This window comes from Sinocyclocheilus anshuiensis, unplaced genomic scaffold (assembly GCF_001515605.1).
Source record: "Sinocyclocheilus anshuiensis isolate Anshui unplaced genomic scaffold, SAMN03320099.WGS_v1.1 scaffold1069, whole genome shotgun sequence".
NCBI lineage: Eukaryota > Metazoa > Chordata > Actinopteri > Cypriniformes > Cyprinidae > Sinocyclocheilus > Sinocyclocheilus anshuiensis.
Genome location: NW_015557150.1, coordinates 393,875 through 417,839, shown reverse-complemented (window position 1 = coordinate 417,839; position 23,965 = coordinate 393,875). Strand labels below are relative to the sequence as shown.

Sequence of the window (23,965 nt, the reverse complement as noted above, 5' to 3'; positions counted from 1 at the left end):
TTATTCAATGCAAATGCATAAGAAACATTCAATCAGAAATGGAGAGGACAGAACACATGACTGAATGGTGTTCAGTAATATTGCATTTGTGCAAAGTAATAATGCCCCAAATGTGCACCGGTCGACCCGTCTGCTCTCTGCAGCATCATGCAGGTCCATTTCTGTGGGAAGTGTGTGAAAACTGGGACACTGAACTTCATTTTCCAGACATTTGAAGACAATTGTCCTTGATTTCACAGCAAGCGTGTAGAAAATTGCTGATGTGGAGAAATTACTCCTGCTGCCACCAGATGGTGGTAAAAGTACAACAATGAACCATGAATCCTCCTGTCCAGAGGTCTTTGGGACTTTTTAACGGTGATCTGTTTCAGAGCTTCTCAAAAGGTTCACCCACTTTCATTGTTTCTGCCCGTCAAATTAAAATATAGAGTTGTTTCCACTCCCACAAGTGATGCTGAAAATGAATATCTTGATATATGCACTTTCAAAAAACATTACATCTGAAACTCTTAGTCCATGTTCAGATTAGCACATTATGGATTATGCATTATTATGCATTATGGCTAAATAAAGATTCACAACATTGTTACTCATTGTGAAATATTTTCAGTGGGGAAAACATTCATAAATGTACTCTTTTAAATTAAAAAAGGGGAAATTCAGACTCCGAATGTGTAGCGGGCAGAAGCAAACGGAATAATGAAATGGAAAATGAATACTTCCAGAAGGCACTACGGCGTCAGTGAACTGCTGAGTGTGAGCCACGGGATGGAGTTAAAGAACGGATGGCACTTGATGTCGCTCACGCCGCCGCCTCCTGATCCCAGACGATAACACGCATCAAACTGGAGCAGCTGCAGGAAACAGGAAGAGGAAAACAGCAGCAGCATTACTATGGAGTGAATGCAAAAATAGAATAGAAAACAAGCATGAAATGCATTAAAAAAAGATTTGAATGCATTTGAATGCAATGCAAACAAACTGCATTATAAATTGGAAGTCAACACACACAGTAAGGTCTCATGTCAAGCTAAAGAAACTGTTTAAAGTGTTTATTGTCAAGTTGAACTTGAGAAAGAAGCTTAGCCACTATCAGACGACACATGGATTGAGGAAAAGGCTCCTCTGACCTTGTCTGGTCCAAACCCAAAACCCAAAGAGCTATGCTGCGTTCAAGTTCGGTCACAATTACCATGAATATGCATTTCATTAAACTCATAATTACAAGAATTTTATGAAAGCTCCCATCTGACGCACTTTCTTTGTTTCCAAGAGCATACAGAGGTGGATTAAAGTAGAGAAAAAGCATTCCCTGCAAGAAGCATTTTTTTAAATACAGTGGTTCCTAAAATGCTTACAAAATCCAGCAAACCCAGCGCAGTGCTGCCCTGTAAACACTCGAGCTTTGTTCATCCTGTCTATCAGTTTGCATTGAGAGAGCAGTTACCTCAGTGAGAAGCGAGGCGGCTGCAGTGCTGAGGACTTCTGGGATATGGAGCGGAGAATGAGGGTGAATGCCTGTAGGGTGGCACTGCCACAATGGCTGCGGAGAAACAGAGTTGAAAAAATTAAAACAATGGTCTCCTCTCAACACGATCAAGAAGATGTTTGTGTATTTTTAATTGAAGTAGTAGATTTTTGGGAACTGCTATAATAACTCAACAGCCTGAAATTTGAACAATTTTCTGTCATTCATAGTTTAGTTTTGGGTTTGTTCATTTTAAACCAGGAATAAAAGGAACTGCTTACCGTGCCAGTAAGAAGCTCATATAGTAAAGCTCCAAGACTCCACCAATCACATGCCTCTGTGATTTTTGACGCACCTCCAATTTCTGCTCCAAATCAGTAAAAACAAATGCAACTACTTATTAAATCTCAAGAGAACAGAATGTGTTAGAAATGTACTGTTGCAGTTTGATGTGACTGTGAAAAATCGTTCACCTGGTGCACAGTACATCTCTTCCATTGCTTTCGGGTTAATTTCGGGCTGAACTTCTGTCCACAGTCCAAAGTACGTAAGACACGCCTCCCCTGTGTGCAATATGTTTGAGCAACAGTTTGAAAAAACTAACAGTCTTTGTTTTGTGAAACACAAAAAGAGATATTGGACAGAATGTCCAAGCTGCTTTTTTCCATACGATGAAACTGAAAGGTGATTTACACTGTTGAGCACCGAAAAGGTCAAAGATGTTACAAGTCAATAAGTCCTCTATTCCAAGTCCTCTGAAGTTATATGATGCTTTGTATGAGGAACGGACTAAAATTTTAGTCATTAATCACCAACAAATTTCCCTCTTTGCTGCACCTCTCAAGTCTCATTTGCAGTCAAATAAGACCTGAGGTAAATCCAAAGGTAAATCCAGTTTAGCAATAATGATGTCAATCCTGGAGTGATGGTAAGGCTAGTATTGGTTATGTTAAATCTGCCTTTCTAATAACTGAATCACGGCATTTTTACCCTTTTTGGGTCTTAAAGTATAAATCGCCATTCATTTCTTTTTATGGAAAAGATCAGTGTGAACATCTCATTTTTCATGGGTGAATTAATGATGACAGAATTAATTTTTGGGTGAACATTTCCTTTACTATAACAGATAACCAAATAAGATTCTACTTAGGATGAGTTAAATATCAATGCTCCCATTGTCAATGAAATTTAAGAGAGTAGTCAATCCTCCCGGTCCACTTCCTTGCAGACTTCAGGTCCAGCCTGTCCCAACACACCTGCCGGTAACTTTTTAGTAATCCTGAACACCCTGATTAGCCGTTTCTGGTGTGTTGGAGCAAGTTTCAGCTAAACTCTGCAGGATGGTAGCCCTCCAGGAGCAGGGTTGGCTACCCCTGCTATTGTTTAATTGTTGAGTTTAATTGTTAATCTTCAACTCTGGTCACTGTCCTGCAGAGTTTAGCTCCAACTCCAATCAAACTCATCTGCTTGTAACATTCTAGCAAATCTGAAGACCATGATCAGCTTGTTAAGATGTGTTTAATTAGGGTTGGAGCTAAACTCTGCGGGACAGTAGCCCTCCAGGACTAGAGTTAAAGAGCCCAAACCAAAGAATTTGCAACAGGAGACGTACCACTATTGCAGAGTAGAATATTTCGTGGGTTGAGGTCCTGGCACACAATGCCCTGCTCATGAAGACTTTCCAAGGCCAACAGAATCTGAGCCCCCCACAGTCGCACCTCATCCTCAGGGAGTCCCCATCTACCCCACTTCGATTTGGCACTGAAGTTCTTGGACTTAATTTGGAGGTGATGGCCCAAGCCGTCCACCTTCACCTGCTGCTCTAGTTCAGTCTCACTCCAACAGGAGCTGTTTGGGGTAGGTGCTGACGGACAGGAGATCATGCCAACTTGTGGTTGTTTAGATGAAGAGTTGAAGAACTGCCAGTTCTCCATGTCCTCCTTCCCAACCTCCCTCGCCATTTCAACAGTGTTTACCCGAGAAGTCATCTTTGTAAAGTCTAAAGAGATACTTTCTTGTTTTTGAGGTGTACATTCAAATGGATTGTGATGAGAACTGACTTTGCTCAATTCAGCCATGAACTGTGAAATCTGTTCATTTCCACTGTGTTTACAGTTAGTGACACGTTGTTCATGAGGAAATCCATCACATGCTTGGTTTTGTGGAGGTAAATGTGATGTGTTGGGAACTATCCGCACTCTCTGTGGAAGAACATCAACCGTGCTGCAAAGGGTTGGTTGCGCATTTTCACCAAATAAAGAGGCTGAAGTAATCTGAGATGCAATGCTGAATCCTAGAATATCTGAGTTTGATTCTGGTACAGTGAAACTCAGACAGTCCTGAGCAGGTTCCAAAGCATTCCAAGCTTTGTTCAGATCTATGCAAGAGTCAATGCGCTCAATGCGGACATCGTTTCCTAGAAGGTCGGAAGTGACATCAAGAGGATCTCGAGTGTCCACAATCACACAGGGATGAATGGGAAGAGGAATATTATCCTGAGGTAAAGACTTGAGACCATTGGGTAGACCAACAGAAGGAAGCTCATTATCTGTCCTTGTTGCATACAAACCTAGAGAACCCCCCTGTTGGCGTCCTGAATCTTCACAGTAGGAGTGAGTTGTACAGTTCTCAAGACATTGTTTAGTTGGGCTGCCTGGACTCTCAAGAGGTTTAGTTCTCCCATAATGCTCATTGAGGTAAATCTCCTGACGGAGAGCAGGGAGGGTGTAGCTATTCTTCAGATAGATCTTGTGCTGGTTGGGGCTAAAGCATTCTGGATGCTCCCTGACTGCTTCACTTCTGACCCTGTGAAGTCTGGAAAAGAGTCTACCACCTGTAGAAAAGCAAAGCCGTTAAACTATATGCCATTGAGAGCATGTGGGCCACTCTTTCAAATGCTCTCCTAGTACTGTGTGACTATGAGGAGCTTATGGCCAGTCAACTTTTTGAAACATCAGGGTGGACCAGGGTTCTTCAAATCTGGACCTTGAGGTCCACTGTCCTGCAGAGTTTAACCTTAATCATACACCTAGAAAATGAAAAGGCAGCTGAATTTGATCGGGGTTAGAGCTAAACTCTGCAGGATAGCAGACCTCCAGTACAAGATTTGAAGATTCCCGATATACATATTTTTCTGAGTGTGTGGAACAAACAATATTCCCGTGTTTGAACTCTGCAACTGCAATGCTTAACATTTTCCCTGAGTTCTATCTCTTGACTCTAGCCCCATCCCTTTCATTAGTACTGATTTGGATATTCCAGAACAGGGGTGTAAAATTCTGCTACTGGATGGCTAATGTCCAGTAGAGCAGGGGTTCTCAACTCTAGGCAAGCAGCTTTCTAGTAATCCTGAAGACACTGATTAGCTTGTTCAGGTCTGTTTGATTAGGGTTTGGTGCTAAACTCTGCAGGATAGTAACCCTCCATGGACTAGGACTGGAAACCCCTGGTGTAGAGCAGGGATGGGCAACTTTGGTCCTGGAGGCCACTGCCCTGCAGAGTTTAGCTCCAACCATAATCAAACACACCTTCCTGTAGCTTTCTAGTGATCTTGAAGACACTAGGCTTGTTTGAGATGCACCTCACCTCGCCTCGCCTGAAATGAAATGGATGATAAATACACCTTTCGTATGGAATTAAATAGCAAGCACTTTAAGTGTCTTGTTCATCATATTTATTTTCATATAAAAGTATCAGAACTGAAATTATATCATGTTTATAAGCAACACAGCCCGTGAGTGTGAATAACGCGATATCTGCCTTTGATCTCGTTGGTATCTGTTCCACTTTGAGAGGGCAGAACTGTCCGTCTTGACTGCGCTTATTTCACTCCTCCCCTCACTGCAGCCGCCTACTCTCACCAACACTTCAGGCAAGGCGAGGCGCATCTCAAACAAGCCTTCGGACACTTTTCTAACCGGCATGCATCTCGCGGTGATCACCGGTGATCGGTTCTGCGCAGATTTTGCTCATCTCAAACAAGCCTACTGATTAGCTTGTTCAGGTGTGTTTGTTTAGGGCTCGAGCTAAACTATGCAGGACAGTGGCCCTCCAGGACCGAAGTTGCCCATACCTGGTGTAGAGTATGCTATTCTTTTGGAATTGTGTTGATAATCATGTTGGTATTTGTGAACAGGCTTTAGTATGATTTAGATCCTTCCTATCAGATCACTATCTCTATGATCTGATGAGAAATTGTCTAACCTCACACAGGTTAAAAAAGGAGTGCCGCAAGGCTCTGCCATTGTACTAAAGCAGTGTTTCCCAACCCTGTTCCTGAAGGTACACCAACAGTACACATTTTGGATGTCTCCCTTATTTGACCCATCCATTTCAGGTCTTATACTCTCTACTAATGGGCTGATGAGTTGAACCAGGTGTGTGATTAGTAAGAGTTTGAAAATGCATACTGTTGGTGTGCATCCAGGAACAGGGTTGAGAAACACTGGACCAAGGCTTCTGAATGAACTGTCTATGCTAGAGGGTGTAGGGTCTTATCATATATGGATATGAAACTCAGGAATAGCCTTCTGGGTGATGTTTGAGACACAAATACACTTTCATCTGAAGTGCAGACTGAAACCCCATCTGTTCAACAAGGACAAATCTCAAATTTATTTCATAAGACTGGGTTCCCCAGCAGAGTCTTGGTTCTTTTTAAGGTTTGTTCCTCATTAACTATGTAGGACATTTTTCCTTGCTATTATCACTTTTTGTCTTGGATTCTGTCAAACTGCTCTGGAACAATATACAATGTGAAAGTGCTACAGAAATAGCCTGAATCAACTCACCTTGAACATGTTCTAAATGAAGGAACACAGTGTCTTCACTGACATAGTATTTTAGCAGCTTCACCATGAAGGGCACTCCCTGAGGAATGATGGTCGACCTCTCACGACTCTCCCAGCTCGACTTCGGTAGACTCTGTCCAGCAAGCAGAATTTTTCACAGTTTTACAGGTAACACACTAAAATTCGGCTCTCTTCCTTAACCTAGTGAGCTGCTTCTTCAAACAGCCTTTTAAGGCAGCATAAATGTGCTTGTGACACAAAGCATGCTCCAAAAGGTAATGTAACTGTAATGGCGCTTTCCACTGCGTGGTACGACTCTGCTCGGCATGGCTCAGTACGGCATGGCACGGCTCGGCTCGGTTTGCATTTCCACTGCAGTTTAGTATCGCTAGAGTGGGTGGGATTATTCACATGTCATTATAGTTGCACCGCCTCTACTACCACGACTCCTGAAAAACTTTTTCATTCCGCGTCGCCCCATCAAGCTTTCGCTGGATCCGCTCCTCTCCTATCAATGGAGGAACGTCTGTACTTCCTCAACAGACAATGAAACAGCCACTTTCGATCCTTCGCTGGCTGTGCTGATTTAAATCTAGCGGTTCTGTTGTGTTTGTGTCGCAAGTTCAGTGACGCAGGCAGTGACGATTCTCTCTGGCCAATCCGTGATCAGCAGAGTTTACACGTCACGTTTTGGTAACGGTACGGTTCACTTGGAATCTCAACCGAGGTGGTACTAAAAAAAGTACCAGGTACTGTACCCAGTGGAAAACCCCCCAAAAGTGAACCGTACCGTGCCGTACCATGCAGTGGAAAAGCGCCATAAGACGACGGTTACAGTGCGGTTCCAGAATTTCTCTTTAAAAAAAATAAAGAGATTTCTGGATTAAAATGTTGACTTTCTTTTAATAATGAAAACGATTTATTATTAGAAATTGTAAAGTATTTGAACATCATGGTAGCATTTTGTATCTCCTTTAGTTTCTGCTGATTTAAAATGTAGCATTTTTTGTTTTGTCCTTTATCCAGCCGTCTCTGTGATATCTATTTAAGCTGTAGCGTAATATCTCAAGTGTCTGGTTTCAGTAACCAGAGATGAGTTTGTACTCCGATTCAGGCACAGCAGCTTTTAACAGGATCAATCCAAACAGACTCGCAGTAATAACAGAAGACGTAAGTGTATTCCCAGAGCTGGATCCAGTTGGCTGGCCTGATTTCAGCAGGCACTCACACAGCGGTGTGGTCAGACCATTTCTGAAAGGAATCCATACGCTACAATACTTCTGTCTCAAATGCCTACCTTAACAATAAATGTCTCCTTGCTTATCAGACTTTCAACCGTCAGCACCTGTTGAAGACATACATTTATAACTAAAAGACTTTTTAAATATCTTTTACACATCCAATGACTTTAACTTCCTGGAATATAGAGAAATGTCTGACTAGTTGTCAACCAACCATGAAGAGCCTGAGAGGAGCGGATATTTCACACATACCTTATCAATGACTCCAATGACTTTGCACATCGCCAGATCCTCCACCGGTGAACTTAGATGTCTGATCGACCGAAAGCGCAAGCTACTATAACCCTGATGACCAGGAAAAGAACATGTGTCAAGAGAAAAATAAACAGACCATGGCCTGTATGTTATATCTGCCTGAATATTGTTTTATGGCAAAAGTCTGGTTCACATTGCAGCAAAGAATTGCCCACTTAAGGCACTTTAGGATGCTCACTTCTCATCTCACTACTCATCTACATTAAAGTGTGGCCATAAAAGTAACAAACTCAAATCAAAAGGAGAAAATCATATTCAGTGGAAGCCTAAACAGATATGATGTCATGCACACTCATCACCTACTCCTAAATGAGTGGATCCTTTAGCAATGTTGTCCTGTAAGTAAGAGATGAAGATCTCCTCGGCTCTCTTCAGATATTGAGTGGTCTTCCGTTTCACGGCTTCACGTCTCTCTTTATTTGGATCCACTGTAAGACACAGAAAACTCTGCATTGGTGTGAAAATCTATGATTGGCCCTTTGCTAAGCCCAGCCTTAACCTTAATGCATACCATAATCTAAAATATGCCATTTTATAAGACTGGTGTGAAAATCTATGATTGGCCCTTTGCTAAGCCCAGCCTTAATCTTAATGCATACCATAATCTAAAATATGCCATTTTATAAGACATGTTCACGATCAAAAAATACATTTCCCAGAAAGTTCCCAGGATACAAGCATTTTTGTTTTCATTTTCCAAACCATAATAGTTCATGCTGTGAATTAAATTATGTTTCGCCTCATTCACAAATTAATATTTCTGTATAGATGGAGTTGGAGTCAGTAAGTTGCATTTGTCAGCATTTGTTTGATATGTAAGGCAAAATATGTTGCATATTAGGTTGGATTGCACCTGTTGCCTTCCAGAGCTTTGAAAACACTTCCTCTAATTACTGTACCTCTATGTTTTGGTATTGCTTTTTATATATATTTCACATGGTTTAACCACAGCAGCTGACTTTCTGTCATGGTCCCCAACAAATTTTGGTTACAGACTCAGCTCAGGATGGTTCTTGTTCATTGGAACAAAAGCTGATCTCTAGTGCACATTACAAGGTACATGTTCATGGTGCATATCCTTGTTTCTTAGACTTAGTATTTAATGCCAAATGATTGAGAGTTCTCAGGGTTCCACTTTTAGGGTCCATAAACAACAAGAAGGATTTGAGTCAAGCAACCTTCATCAGACCACTTGAGATGGATTAACCCTAAACGCAACATAAATATGAGATTTATTGTGCAGTGTAGTCAGCTTTAATGATTATAACTGGAGTTTTTGCAGGAGCTCAGACAGTGAGCTTGCGCTGAAATTAAGTGATTTACAGCTTTGGTGATTATAAAGGCAGCACTCTTTGATCACTTTATAATCCATTCACAATTTGAATATGATATTTAAATGTGGGAACAAATTCAAAATTGTGATGGTTGACAGTGATAACAATAGCAAGAAATGGGGAGAATGTGTCAAAATAGATAATAGACTAATAGACCTGCCTCTTGTTCTACTACATGTAATGCATTTATTTGTTCTTCATTTTATTACTGGCTTATGACTTTCAAAGCAATGTTTACTTAATTGAAAAATATGAATTGAAAAAGGCTACATGGTGTTTTAATGTTTCCTAGTATGATTTTGATGTTTATTTATTTCCGTCTTTGATTTTCCTTTGGTTTAGTTGCTGTTTTCATGGTTGCCTTGCATTCTAAGTATGTTCTTAACCGTTCCCTCCACACCTGTGTCTTGTTTATTCTGTGTATTTATAGCCCTTGAGTTTCAGTTCAGTTTTTTTGTTGGTTACTGTCTATGCATGTATCTAGATGTTATGCTCTCCTCAACTACTCTTTCAATGTGACAAATGTATAATCTACATGTCCATCCTAATTACTTAATTACCATTGAGGCAATTGAGGCAAGATGGCACCGTTGTTCATGGCTCATGGCTGGCCGTCTGCTATCTGTTCTGTTTGTTTTATGTTTAAGCTCCTTTGTGACTCAAATTGTTCGTGCACTGTTGGTGTATGACCATCAAATGGTCCTAAATATAAGGAGCTCAGTTGAAGTTTTATCGAGCACTGCTCTGGGGGATTTAATTTTAAATGTCCACCTCCACCTTTTATAACGTCTAAACCTGCCTGCTTGCGCCGTTCGCCGTGGGATTTCCCAGGGAGGAAACGTCGCCAATGGAAAGGAAAGCGGGGAGGAATTGCAGTCAAGCTAAAACTATGTTTAGCAAGTTTACCGGCGCACTATCCTTGCATGGATTACTCTGTTTTTGGGTTGGACAGTGGCCGTTTTATTTTGTCGTGATCCCTGGAGTTTATTCATCAGTGTGTTCAGCCAGTAATCCCGAATGTTTCAAATGACTCTCTTCGGTACCGGTTGTCTTTTTGTTCATGACGAGGAGGAGTTAACCACGGAAATCTTCGTCCATTGAGTCGTGCGGCACAGCCGGTTGGTGAGTCAACGCAGGTCAAGATGGCCCTGGTAAACACTCAATGAATTTGCTAATTTTTAGGAGGAATTGCAACACAGTTTGAGAGACTCTTGATTGTTGGGGATTTTAATATTCATGTTTGCTCTGATACTAATCCCCTGGCAAAGGATATTATCATTCTTATTGACTCTTTTGATTTGGTCCAAATGGTTAAAGGACCTACACTTTCACTGGGCCATACAGTACACTTGACCTGGTTTTGGTACATGGTCTTTCTATCTGTGATTTTGAAATCTGTGAGTTAAGCTTTTCCAATCACAAGCCTATAATGTTTACTTGCTCTTTCTCAGGTCAAATCTCCAAAGTACACAAGCCTGTACTCTGGTCTAATATTTTAACACTACAGTTAATGAGGATATATCTGTATATGTTAAGGAGGCCTGTCAGCTTTTGACTCTTCCTTCAACAATTTAAATGCTGAACAACAACTTATTTGGTTTAACTCTACTTGCTCTGATATTTTAGACACTATAGCTCCTTTATGGAAAAGACAACAAAAATTTAAGGCTGAACGTCTCGGTTACGTACGTAACCCTCGTTCCCTCCTGGAGGGAACGGAGATGTTATGTCGAACGGCATATGGGGTCTCACTTGGGAGGCCAATCATCTCTGAGTTTAAGAGAAAACGCCAATGAAAATTGGCTAGTGGATTTTGCATACCTGAGACACTCCCCGTGCATACGGGTATAAATAGGCGACAGGTGCATCCACTCTTAAGGTTTTTACGCTGAGGAGCCGAGAACATGTCCCGGCAACAGCGAATGGTTCAAGATTGTGGCATGGGGACATAACGTCTCCGTTCCCTCCATCAGGGAACGAGGGTTACGTACGTAACCGAGACATTCCCTATCTGTCGGTCACTACGAGTTATGTCGAACGACATATGGGGTCCATGGAAAACGCCACAACCTGAACACCGTCACATCCCTTTGGCACTGCAATTGTTGACAAGCCGTGGCGTGCCACAAAAACTACACTAAGGTCGTAACCTTCCCAAAGCCCCAGTGCAAATTCACTGACGTGGCGTGCCACAAAAGCTACGCTAAGGTCGTAACCTTCCCAAAGCCCCAACGCAAATTCCCTGACCTTGGTACCGAAGAGGACCAACGGTGAGTACATCGCTGCTGGAGAAGGCCATGCTGCTGTTCCGTCCACAAAATTTTTTTGGAAAGGATTTCAACCTTCAGTGAAAGATTACTTCAAATCTTTCCTATTTGTTCTTTCAGCCTGGCAGAACGATGGGGAAGCGAGCCTTAAGGGAAAAGGTCGCTACGGAGACCACATCCTACCAATAGGGAGGTGACATGTGGAGATACTGATATGGACCGACCCAGGGGACAGTACTACATATGAAATGGGTCTCTGAGGCAGGTCCTACCTTAGAGTTGGGATGGAACAACTGCCAGGAGAGACTGACAGAGCAGGTCTGTCAAGGGAAGGCACTGGTTTACCGAGAGGGAAACCTTGCCATGGAGAAATACACATATGGGATTACCCGAAGGGAATCAACCCATATGGACACCTAGCCCAATACAGGGGCTGACCGGGACTCTGGGCATGCTAACACCAGTACTGGGCCTGGCGTCAGACTGCTCCGCCAAGTCTGACTGCCGAGGGTGCTGGAGGATGCTCGACCAGGGTTTGCCAACCGGGGAACTCTGCTGGGAGAAGAAAGGCGCTCACATCTCTGTGTGAGGGGGAATGGCGCAGCAAGTGTGACACCAAGCTAGTTCTTCCCGCCAATTACCTGTTACCCAACACACAGGAAGAAACCGGCTCTACACGAAGGTTGTAAAACCTCGCGAAGGTGTTAGGTGTCGCCCAGCCCGCAGCTCGACAGATGTCTGCCAGAGAGGTGCCGTGCGCCAGCGCCCAGGAGGAGGCAACAATCCGAGTGGAGTGGGCTCTCACCCACAGGTGGCACGGCTCGCCTTGGGATTGGTAGGCCAAGGCGATGGCATCTACTATCCAGTGGGCCAACCTCTGCTTGGAGACAGCCTTCCCCTTCTGCTGACCTCCAAAGCAGACAAGGAGCTGCTCAGGGTGTGGTCCACGTATATGCGTAGTACTCTTACGGGACACAGCAACGCCAAGACTGGATCTGCCTCCTCCGGGGGCAGCACTTGCAGGTTCCCCACCTGGTCTCGGAAGGGAGAAGGGAGTGGTGGGAACCTTGGGCACGTATCCAGGCCGGGGTGTCAGGACAACGTGAGAGTAGGCCGGCCCGAACACAAGGCACTCTTCACTTACCAAAAATGCTTGGATGTCCCTGACCCTCTTGATGGAAGTGAGCGCGATCAGGAGCGTTGTCTTAAGAGACAGGAACTTCAGCTTGACTGAATCAAGTGGCTCAAAGGGACCCCTCTGGAGTCCAGCCAGGACAACAGAGAGATCCCAGGAGAGTATCAGGGGGGATTCAACCTTATGACACACCTCAGGAACCTAACGATCAGGTCATGCCTTCCCAGGGACGGCCGTCCACTGCATCATGATGTGCTGCGATAGCAGCGACATACACTTTCAAGGTGGAGGGTGACAGCCTACGCTCCAACCTTTCTTGCAGGAAAGAAAGCAAGACTCTAATCGAGCATCTCCGGGGGTCTTCTCGGTGAGAAGAACACCAATTTGTGAACAGACTCCACTTCAAAGCATAGGCATGCCTCGTAGTGGGAGCTCTGGCCTGAGTAATAGTGACTACCACCGCTGGCGGTAGGTCACTTAGGTCTGCAGAGATCTGTACGCAGGTGCCATATGGTGCCCAGCCCCTGAGAAAGGAGGTCCCTCCTCAGGGGGATGCGCCAGGGAGGGGATGTCACGAGGAGCATGAGTTCCGAAAACCAGGTACGGGTGGGCCAGTAAGGCGCAACCAAAAGGACCTGTTCCTCGTCCTCCCTGACCTTGCACAGTGTTTGTGCGAGCAGGCTCACTGGGGGAAACGCATACTTGCATAGAGCCGAGGCCAGCTGAGTACCAGTGCATCCGTGCCCAGGGGGGCCTGGGTCATGGAATAGTACAACTGGCAGTGGGAAGACTCGTGGGAAGCAAACAGCCTGAGCTTCCCCGAATCGACTCTAGATCAGCTGAACCGTCTGGGGATGGAGTCGCCATTTTCCGGGGAGAGCACGTCGGCCGCACGATTGAGCTCCCACGGAATGTGGACAGCGCGCAGCGATTTGAGCCACGTCTGGCTCCAGAGGAGGAGATGGCAGTCGAGTTGAGACATGCGACGTGATCGTAGACTACCCTGACGGTTGATGTACGAAACAGCCGCAGTGTTGTCCGTTCGGACCAACATCTGCTTGTCCAGCAGCAGCGGCCAGAACTTCCGCAAGGCTAGATGCACTGCCAAAAACTCCAGACAGTTAATGTGCCAAAGCAGTCGATGTGTACCGCGGCGCCATGCCCATCTCGGGACTCAGGAGTATAACCAGTGCTGAAGTGGTCTCATATGAAGCAATCCGAGCGGCGTGACTGCGGCTGCGGATGCCATATGTTCCAGGAGCCTCTGAAAATGTTTCAGTGGTACCACTGTTCTGCCTCTGAAGGAACTCAGGCAGTTCAGCACCGACTGGGCACATTCGTTGGTGAGACGTGCCATCATACTCACCGAGTCTAACTCCATACTGAGATAAGAGATTCTCTGCACAGGGGAGAGATTGCTCTTGTCTTGGTTGACCTGAAGCCCCAACTGCCTGAGGTGCCGAAGCACGAAGTCCCTGTGATCGCACAACTCCTCTCGCAACCTGGCCATAATGAGCCAGTCATCGAGATAGTTGAGGATCCTGATGCTCACTTCCCATTGTGGGGCAAGGGCGCCCTCCGCGACTTTCGTGAAGTCACGGGGGACAGGGAGCCGAAGGGGAGGACCTTGTACTGCCATGCCCGACACTCGAACGCAAACCGTAGGAACGGTCTGTGATGAGGACGTATCGAGACATGAAAGTACGCGTCCTTCAGGTCGATCGCTGCAAACCAATCCTGGGATTAAACGCATTTGATAATACGTTTCTGCGTTAGCATCTTGACCGGGAACTTGTGAAGGGCCCGATTCAGGACTCGCTGATCCAAGATAGGTCGAAGTCCACCTTTTTTCTTGGGTACGAGGAAGTGAGGGCTGAAAAACCCCTTTCTCATCTCAGCTTGAGGGACTGGCTCGATTGCATCCTTCGCCAACAGGACAGCAATCTCCTCACGCAAGACAGAGGTGTCTCTCGGACTGCCACCGAAGTCTCGAGAATGCCATAGAACTTGGGAGGTCGCCTGGCGAACTGAATCGCCTAGCCGAGTCGAACCGTCCAAACAAGCCAGCAGGACGGATACTCCGTACGAGTGGCACCAAAGGGACAGTCGACGTACCCGCAGTGGTTCAGCGATGGGGAGTTGTGCTGAGTGGCCCAGAAGGCATCGCGTACAGCAAAACTCCCCGTGTCCCCGGAGGGACTGGCCAGAGACGCATGGAGGCGTTGCATCTCCGAACCGCGACCGCTTGGCCACTGGCAACAGGGGGCGTCGTGGGTGAGAGTGAGGAAGTGGTGCGTCGCTCACTGTCAACCCACGAGCCTAGCAACCCAGAGGAAAAGGAAACTGCTCTTTCTTTGACAATGTGGTTGCCGCTGGCCATCGAGCCAATGACGGAACAGAAAGAAAAAGATTCCCCGCCCGGCCCTCCTCTGGGGGACTTGGACAATTCCTCCAAGTGGCGGCGTTTTGCAGGCACAGGTGCACCGCAATCGCTCTCTCCACCTGGGGAATATCGACGCACCCCCAGCCGCCCCGCCATTGAGGGTAGTGGGGACGAAGGAAGGAGACGAGCGGCTTCTGGCCGTAAAAGGGGCTGTCCACAACTACCCGATGCTGCAATCGACATCTGATCCCCCGGTGGCAGACCGAATAGACGCATGGAGGCGTTGCATCTCCGAACCGCGACCGCTTGGCCACTGGCAACAGGGGGCGTCGTGGGTGAGAGTGAGGAAGTGGTGCGTCGCTCACTGTCAACCCACGAGCCTAGCAACCCAGAGGAAAAGGAAACTGCTCTTTCTTTGACAATGTGGTTGCCGCTGGCCATCGAGCGAATGGCGGAACAGAAAGAAAAAGATTCCCCGCCCGGCCCTCCTCTGGGGGAAGGACCGGTGCTGTCCTCAGCACCTCCAGAAGAGCAGTCTCCCACATCTCCGGGTTGCCCGTGTCAGGGCCGCTTCGTCATCTTCCTAGAGAATCTAGCGGCCGGATGCGACACGGGGGGCGCCGCTCTCCTGCGTGGGGCTCGACGCGCCGGCCTGCTGCAGAAGGGGTGAGAGATCCGTGGGGCGTGGCCCGGCGGAGAAGCTCTCACTGTCACCCTCAAATCTCCCAGAGCACTAGCCGGCGGTCCTCTGCTTGTGGCAGAGAAACCGGGACGGGTAGTGACAGAGGGGTCTGCTCCTTTCCCTTTAAGAACGGAGAGACGCGATCGCAGCGCGGGCATGAACCATCCACGAATGCGTCTTCAGCGTGCTGAATTAGGGATGCGCCGATCCGATATTCATATCGGGTATCGGCTCCGATAGTGCCATTTTCCTCGGATCGGGTATCGGTCAGAGAGGGCCGATGTAAATCCGAGATTGTTTTTTTTTTTTTTTCGATTGTGCGAAAAAATATTATTCTGTGTTACTTCTGAAGCCATATGATAGCTTAACCCTTTAACGCGTACGATTACACCAGTGTGATCAGTCTTGGCTGGTCCCTGGAGCATACAATCACACCGGTGTGATTAGAACTTTCAGTGCGCCACGTCATCAACCGCTGAATTCAAATCCGCTTTCGCGCTTTGGCTGGCGCGGAGCCAGATTGGACGCGCTGAGCGCTTGTCATATTATCACAAATATTCAGTGTTTTCAACCATATAATGCTTATTTTAGGTTTCAGACATTTAAATACACATAAGTACTAGCAAAACCATACATTTACAGTTTGTAAAATACACGCTGATGTCTATGGAAACGGCAATAATCATCCTTAAAAATATAATCTGACGACATGTTTTTATTGATATCATATACAGATTGTGTGGATAACTATATAAGTTTACTCTGCTCTTCTCCCAGTTTACCGGAGACCTACTTGTTGTAAATACATGTCTATGATTTTGCAAAAAGGACTTTATCTTCTTGCCGGAGTTTAATGTTGTTTTGTTACTTGCTACCGTGTGTCTGTGAGAACAGACGGGCGTAGAAAATACTATAAATTATTTTTAACGTGCACAGTAACTGAAATGTAAAACTGTTAAAAGAACACAGAGATATATAAATTCTATATTTATTTAAATGAGGGAAAAAGACTTCACTGGTATCGGATCTGTATCAGTATCGGCCAATACTGAACCCTAGGTATCGGAATCGGTATCGGAGGTGAAAAAGGCAGATCGGAACATCCCTATGCTGAATGCCCAGACACAGAAGACAACGCTCGTGGCCGTTGTCAGAGGATAGGAAACGACTGCATCCAGAAGGACACGGACGAAACGGCGTCTTTAAAAAGACGCTAATCGTCCGTGATTTGCTCTTTTAGGAAATCTGCTCTTTTAGTTGAAGCGCCCAGGGGAATCGCTGAAAGGGACACCGCTGTTCGCGCCGTACCGCCAACCAGAACGGCTTCCCGACACACAGCAGATGAATGGCTTTGTGGAGTATAACAGCTTTTCATACAACCACTCGGTTCCAAAGCAAAAATCTGAAGAGTGGATGCACCTGTCGCCTATTTATACCCGTATGCACAGGGAGTGGGTCAGGTATGCAAAATCCACTAGCCAGTTTTCATTGGCGTTTTCTCTTAAACTCAGAGATGATTGGCCTCCCAAGTGAGACCCCATATGTCGTTCGACATAACTCGTAGTGACCGACAGATAGGGAACCATGGTTAAACAACACTAAGTGGGCACTGAAACGAGTATGCCGGCCTGCAGAGTGGACAACATGCAAGTGGAAAAAAGACAAGTTACATGTGTCTCTTGAAATCTTACGTACTTCTCTGACAGCTATCAAAAAGCTGTGAAAGCAGTTAAATCTAAATATTTCTCTGACATCATATCAAGAAATTGCCAATTGAATTTTTTTCCACTATAAATTTTCACTATGATAAATCAGCTATAGCTTGTGAAAGTTTTCTTAGATACTTCACAAATAAAATAAGTGATATCAGACAGCTTATTATCCCTGTAGATTATGATCCCTCGGTCCCTCCTGCCTGTGAATTTTAACCAATTTCTAAAGATTCTCTTCAAGAACTTACTAAGCAATTAAAACCCACTATGTCTTCAGCTGATATTATTCCAACACATTTATTCATTAAGGTTTTGGATGTTATTGGGCCTTGTATCCTGTCTATAATAAATAAGAGTCTCTTTGAAGGGACTGTCCCAGAATATTTTAAACATGCAAGAGTCAAACCTCTCTTAAAACGACAAAAATTTGGATGTGACTGTGTTATCCAATTTTAGGCCTATTTCCAATTGACCTTTTATCACTAAAATCTTAGAGAAAGTTGTTTCTAATCAAACGCTAAGTTATTTAGATTAAAATGGTGTGTTTGAAACTTTTCAGTCAGGGTTTAGGAAACATCACAGTACTGAGTCTGCCCTTTTAAGAGTATTAAATGATATCTTGCTATAAGTTGATACTGGTAACGCTGTAGTACTTTTGCTTTTAGACTTAAGCACATTTGAGCGCATTTGACACAGTAGACCACAGCATAGGTGTCATGCCCCCTCAGATTTCTGAGCCAGGTGGATTTTGAATGCAGCTTCCAAAAGACAAAAAATAGAACTTTTCAGTCAGGGTTTAGGAAACATCACAGTACTGAGTCTGCCCTTTTAAGAGTATTAAATGATATCTTGCTATAAGTTGATACTGGTAACTCTGTAGTACTTTTGCTTTTAGACTTAAGCACATTTGAGCGCATTTGACACAGTAGACCACAGCATAGGCGTCATGCCCCCTCAGATTTCTGAGCCAGGTGGATTTTGAATGCAGCTTCCAAAAGACAACAAATAGCAGAATAATATTTTTTATATTTGATGCAATCACACCGGTGTGATTAGATCGTTCAGTGCGGCACATCATCAGCTGCTAAATTCAAATCTGCGTTCGCTGGCTGGCGCTGAGCCAGAGACAGACGCGTTTGTACAGCGCTGCATTATAACCAATCACACATGATTCTGTTGAGCTTATGAATGCAATGGCCAATCATAGGTGTTCAGATGAGTCATCGCTGAAACGCAGTGTTTTGTTCACTCGCTCGCTGACTGAATTCTCTGGCGAATTCTCTCATCAGAAACAACCAAGTGCAGATGTGAGTAAGAATGCAAGTAAGATATTCATTTCACAGTGTAAACAGCTGCAGTGATTTAAATGGGAGTTTTTGAGAGTGCCTGAACTCTGGCTAGACTAAATTAAAATGTTCTTTGATAATGTACATTTTCTTTGCTCTCTGTAAAATGAAAGTGTTATAGGCTAATTAGTAACTTACAATATTGTTATTAAATTCACATGAAATACAACGTCAGTCGTATAAAAATATTTTTTTACGGCATGCCGCATGACACCCATATCTGGTACTTAAAGATGGGTTTTTATGTGTAGTTAATAGATTTCACTATTAGTCTACTTTGCCCATCACCCATTATAGATAAAATAACATAATCTATAAAGGTGCAAAACGCATTTAATTACACATATTTGAGAATCTAGATATTTCCTGATTGGGAATATTTCAAATGAAAAGGTAAAAAATAAATAAATAAAACATATGCCTATATCAGTTATACAGTCCTATCGTGGCTGCTGTATGTCACATTGAGCGCACCCCCCCCGCCACTCGTGCCCCCTCAAAAATAATGAATGCATGACGCCCCTCTTATTTCCCATCTTCAACACTGTGTGGGTATTATTGGTACTGCCCTAGAATGGTTCAAATCCCATTTGAACAATATAACTTTCTCAGTTTGTGTGGATGGGTGCTCATCCTCTAAATCAGTTTTGACTTGTGGAGTTACTCAAGGTTCTATCCTTGCCCCCATTTTATTTTCTTTGTATATGCTCCCGCTGAGTTCAATTTTAATAAGCACAAAGTGTCGTTTCATTGTTGTGCTGATGACATTCAAATTTATGTGCCTTTTAAGCAAAATGACAACCAGGGTTTGAGTGATTTAACTGCTTGTCTGTCTGATATTAAAGCTTGGATGTCTCTTAATTTTTTGAACCTCAATGAGAGTAAGACTGAGGCTAATGTGTTCGGACCTTTAGCTGTATCTGCCAACATACAGCAAGTGCTGGGTGATCTGGCCGCATATATCAAGCCCTCTGTAAAACATGTAGGTGTTGTGTTTGATTCTGCTTTGGCTTTTGATAAGCAAGTAAATGCAGTAGTTAAATCAAGTTTATTTTAGCTTGGACTCCTTGCTAAGGTGAAGAGTTTTTTAACTTGTGCTGAGTTTGAGAGAGTTATACATGCTTTTATCTCATCTCGACTAGACCACTAACTACTTTGTACAAACAGTACAAAATGCAGCTGCTAGACTTTTGACTGGCACTCACAAATACGAACATATTACCCCTGTCCTACTCTCTTTGCACTGGCTACCAGTCCATTTTAAAATAGGGTTTAAAATTGTACTTTTTGTTTTTAAGGTTTTAAATGGACTGGCACCTTTGTATCTTTCTGACCTTTTGAGTTTACACACCCCAGCTAGATGTCTAAGGTCATTGAATCAGAAACTCTTTTTGGTCCCTAGATCTAGGCTGAAGAAAAACAGTGACCGGGCTTTTGCCATAGCCGGCCCTAAACTGTGGAACAAGCCGATCTCTATTAGAACAATTGCAACAGAAACACTTTTTAAAGCAAAACTAAAAGCCTATCTTTTAGACAAGTCTTATAGTGTATGAGCCAAAAGGGGCTTATTCAAAATGATTATTTGTTTGTCTGTCTTGTCACATTATTTTTATGTATTTTGATTTCTGTTAAATGATATTGTTCAGCACAAAGGTCAACCACTGTTGTTTTATAGTGCTTTATAAATACAAATTTAATTATTATTATTTATTTAAATTTTTTTTTAAGTTCCAAAGGTTTCTTGGCCAATGGTACCACAGTATATTATATATACAGTGAATATATATTCACACACACTCAAATTGTTGTTGAAAATTCAAAACGTATGATAATTTACAAACTAAATAACGGCGATTAGCCAATCAGAACGCAATTTTTTATACCTTTAAAATATGATAGGCTCATGCCACACAAGCAAGAATGCAATCTCCCTAATATCAGCACGTGTGTGCGATGGCCAATGTGATATTAATTTTATACAACAGAAATTCAACAAACAAGAAATGAATTGAGTGAGTTACATTTTATACACAATATTGTCAGTTCCAAACAAAGCCGGAGCAAAACTGTTGTGCATCTCAGAGCAACACTGTGATGATTCTTTCCTGAATTAATCTGCTTTTTAACGAATCGAGTGAGTCAATGATTTAATGATCCATTTATATTTTTATTTAACTAAATTAGAAGTGAATCAAGGCAACGAGTTTGCACTTTAAGTCAACAAATTAGTTTTTACAGTGTGGTTGACTGAATACATGTGGCCAAAAGTGTTTTTCAGCATCAGTGAAACTCCACGTCCAAAAGTGTTTAAAGATCAGTTTTTCACACTGTCTGTAATTTTCAGTCGCTATATAATTTGATGACATTTCAATTTTGGCATTGTAACAGCAGCCATATGCCCAGAGGACGTAACAGTAAAGTGTTAATTTACCTTGAACTCCATTGAGCAGCAGATCGACTCCATTCTTATAGTAGCTGAATGCCGCCTCATAGTCTTCATTGACTTCTCGGTCCAGTGCCATTCGAATCTGTTGGGCTGCATCTAGTAGATAGTCTTTCTTTGCCATGTTTGTCAGTCAGTTGGAGAGGACAAGCGTCCACAGGAACCAGAGCCAGGTGTTGGATCTGTAGTTGTGAAATCACTTGTGAAGTGGCACATCTCTGGTCATTAAAGACCCTCCCAGCAGCCCCTCGTCTCTCCTGCATTCACACACATGTGAAGTGAGGCCAGTGTCCACCTGTGCAACACAGAGCCAAAATACACAATCACCACATTATGCACAAAACATCAGCTTTTTACAGACATGTATTCATTAGTTAAGGTGGTGCTGTGGTATGTACTGTATGAAAATGTGCCACATACTGTATGAAACATACACACGTCTGTTTTACTGTTCTTGTTTTTAATTATATTTTAAATATGTTTTTACTTTTTTATTGCTAATTGTATTTTTGTTATGAACATCTGTTATGAATATGATTATATAAACTATTTTTATATAAAGCACTCTGAATTACCATTAATGTCATATAATATATAAATAAAATTGCCACAATTTGTTACATTGATTTAGAATGTCTGAAAGCTTATTTCCGCCATATAATATAATTATAAAAAAGTTAATTGTGTCTTTTTTATTAGAATTGCAAGTTTACATCTCGTAATTCTGACCCTTTTTTTCCCTGAATTCTTAGTTCTGATAAGAAAAGTCATAACTGCGAGATATAAACTCGCAATTTCAAGACATAAACTCAAAGTTCTGAGAGAAAAGTCACAATTGCGAGACATGAACTTACGATTTCCAGATATAAACGTAAAATTCTGAGAAGAAAAAATGTAGAATTGTGATATAATCTCTCAATTGTTTAAGATATAACTCATAATTCTGAGTAAAAAAAAATCAGAATTGCGAGATATGAACTTGCAATTTCAAGATATAAACTTATAATTCTGAGGAAAAAATCAGAATTGCAAGATAAAAATTTATATCTTGCAGTTTACAGTAGTGTGAGAAAAAAAAAAGGTCTCAGGTTATGCATGTAACCATGGTTCCCTGAGAAGGGGAGTGAGACCCTGCATCCCCCAGAGAGCCTCAGCATGACGACTCTAAATCGAGAGGAGACTAACGATATCCCACGCTCAGAATACCATGCAAGGAGGCTCACAGAGAGCCTACTACTCGCAATGCTATCCTAGCGGAGCTCCAGAGAGCGGGGGCCTCAGTAAGATAACTCTAAGATAACAGACGCGAGCTGAACGTGGCTGCTCCAGATGTGACGTCATAAGCTGCCACCTGCCAATGTTAAGTTCATTGTTGTGTTCAGATTCATGCTTCAGACACCGGTCATGCCAGGAGCATTCTCCATTGCGCCCGCTAGAATCCAATCAGAATCTAGAGTCTGACCGATCCGTTTTACAACATTTGTAAAAATGAACATAATGCACTACGACTCACCTTTGCCCCTGAGACCTGTCACATAAAACAGTCATGTGACTCAGTGTTTCCATCTGATCAAAGTCTCTCACGGGCCTCCAGTGCGGACGAGGCTTTAACCTGATTAAAACCAGACCCCAAAAAAGTTCATGTTCACCCTATATCGCAGAAGAACAGAGACTGTGTGAGATACAGTGCTTTCTGAGAATGAATGCGATCCTGTAATGTTAATTCTCCTAACAAAGCACATCAAGGCAAGTCCATTTTATTTACAGCGCTTTACACAATACAGAAGGCAGCTTAAAATAAAGAAGAAACAAATACTGCTGTACTGATGGCTTAATTCCTACCTAAAGCTACCTAATCACTGTCCACTGCCAACAGACATGCAACGTGAAAGAATACAGAAGATCAGAACAAGATATGTATTATTTGTAACTCTATATGATATCAGTCAAACAACAAAACTTACCAGGTAAAATGTCACAAACTTTCTTGCTGCAGTACAACAATAAAATAAAAAATAAATAAAATTTAAAAATAAAAAAAAAACTAAACTCACATTTTATATCAGCTAATCAAGGCAACATTCCTCTTTTTCTAAACAGTTTGAGTTAAAATATAAAAATGACTAAAACTAAATAAACTAAAAACAAAACCTTAATAAAACAAAAAAATATATAATAGTATTTAAATGATACTAATATAACACTGTATATGAACTGGCAAATATTGACCAAAGTATGAGCAGGTGATGATGTGCCATAAAACACATCAGAGACTAAATATGTAAATAAATCACCGTGCCATAAATAGCATCAGTGTTTCCAAAACCTGTTCAGGCAGTTTTTGTCAAATGAAAGTGAAAGTAGGCGAAAAAACAAGCTTGTTCACTTAACATAATTTACCAGTGCAAACTTAAAAAAATACTATAAATACTGCAGTAAAATACACTCACAATTAAGCTCGAGACACAGTCATCAAAACATGATACATACACCAGAACAGCTGAGAGACTCGTCTTTCTCCCGGAGATCCCACATGCATTTGAACAGCTGATGTATGTTGTGTGGTACTGAAGGTTTAGTTAGCAGATCATAGATCAGATGAACGCATGAAGCCTGTGACGTCACGCCTGACCCCAGCTGTTATTTCACGGTGACGACGATGATCTTACACTGCACTTACTGTACCGTTACTAAACGGTGCCTGTGTGTGAGGCAGAGCCTGAATGACAGAGCGGGGATCATTCAGCACGCGTCACTAGCACTAATATTACATAATGAAGAGAAAACCAACCGTGCGCGAGACTCCCCTTCTCATCCTCAGCATCCGCTGTCAGCATCAGGAAGACCAA

The 23,965-nt window shown here is 43.1% G+C and overlaps 1 protein-coding gene across 1 annotated transcript; it reads right to left on the bottom strand.

Moving 5' to 3' along the window:
* Window positions 1-23,965, bottom strand: rps6kl1 (ribosomal protein S6 kinase-like 1). Its single transcript, XM_016473310.1, has 11 exons — window positions 23,908-23,965; window positions 21,105-21,411; window positions 8,118-8,242; window positions 7,752-7,844; window positions 7,556-7,603; window positions 6,259-6,391; window positions 3,081-4,301; window positions 1,942-2,031; window positions 1,750-1,832; window positions 1,448-1,543; window positions 1-854 (listed from the first exon to the last, which is right to left on the bottom strand). Exons 2-11 carry the CDS (start codon window positions 21,238-21,240, stop codon window positions 732-734), a joined length of 2,148 nt encoding a protein of 715 aa, XP_016328796.1. The 5' UTR covers window positions 21,241-21,411; window positions 23,908-23,965; the 3' UTR covers window positions 1-731.

Excerpts from the sequence above, each read along its gene's own strand:
- rps6kl1 (XM_016473310.1), bottom strand. The coding sequence starts at position 21,240 with ATGGCAAAGAAAGACTATCTACTAGATGCAGCCCAACAGATTCGAATG. Across the intron at positions 7,845-8,117 it reads AAGGATCCACTCATTTAGGA|GGTTATAGTAGCTTGCGCTT; the intron begins GTAGGTGATGAG and ends CCTGGTCATCAG. Across the intron at positions 1,544-1,749 it reads ATGAGCTTCTTACTGGCACG|CCATTGTGGCAGTGCCACCC; the intron begins GTAAGCAGTTCC and ends GTTTCTCCGCAG.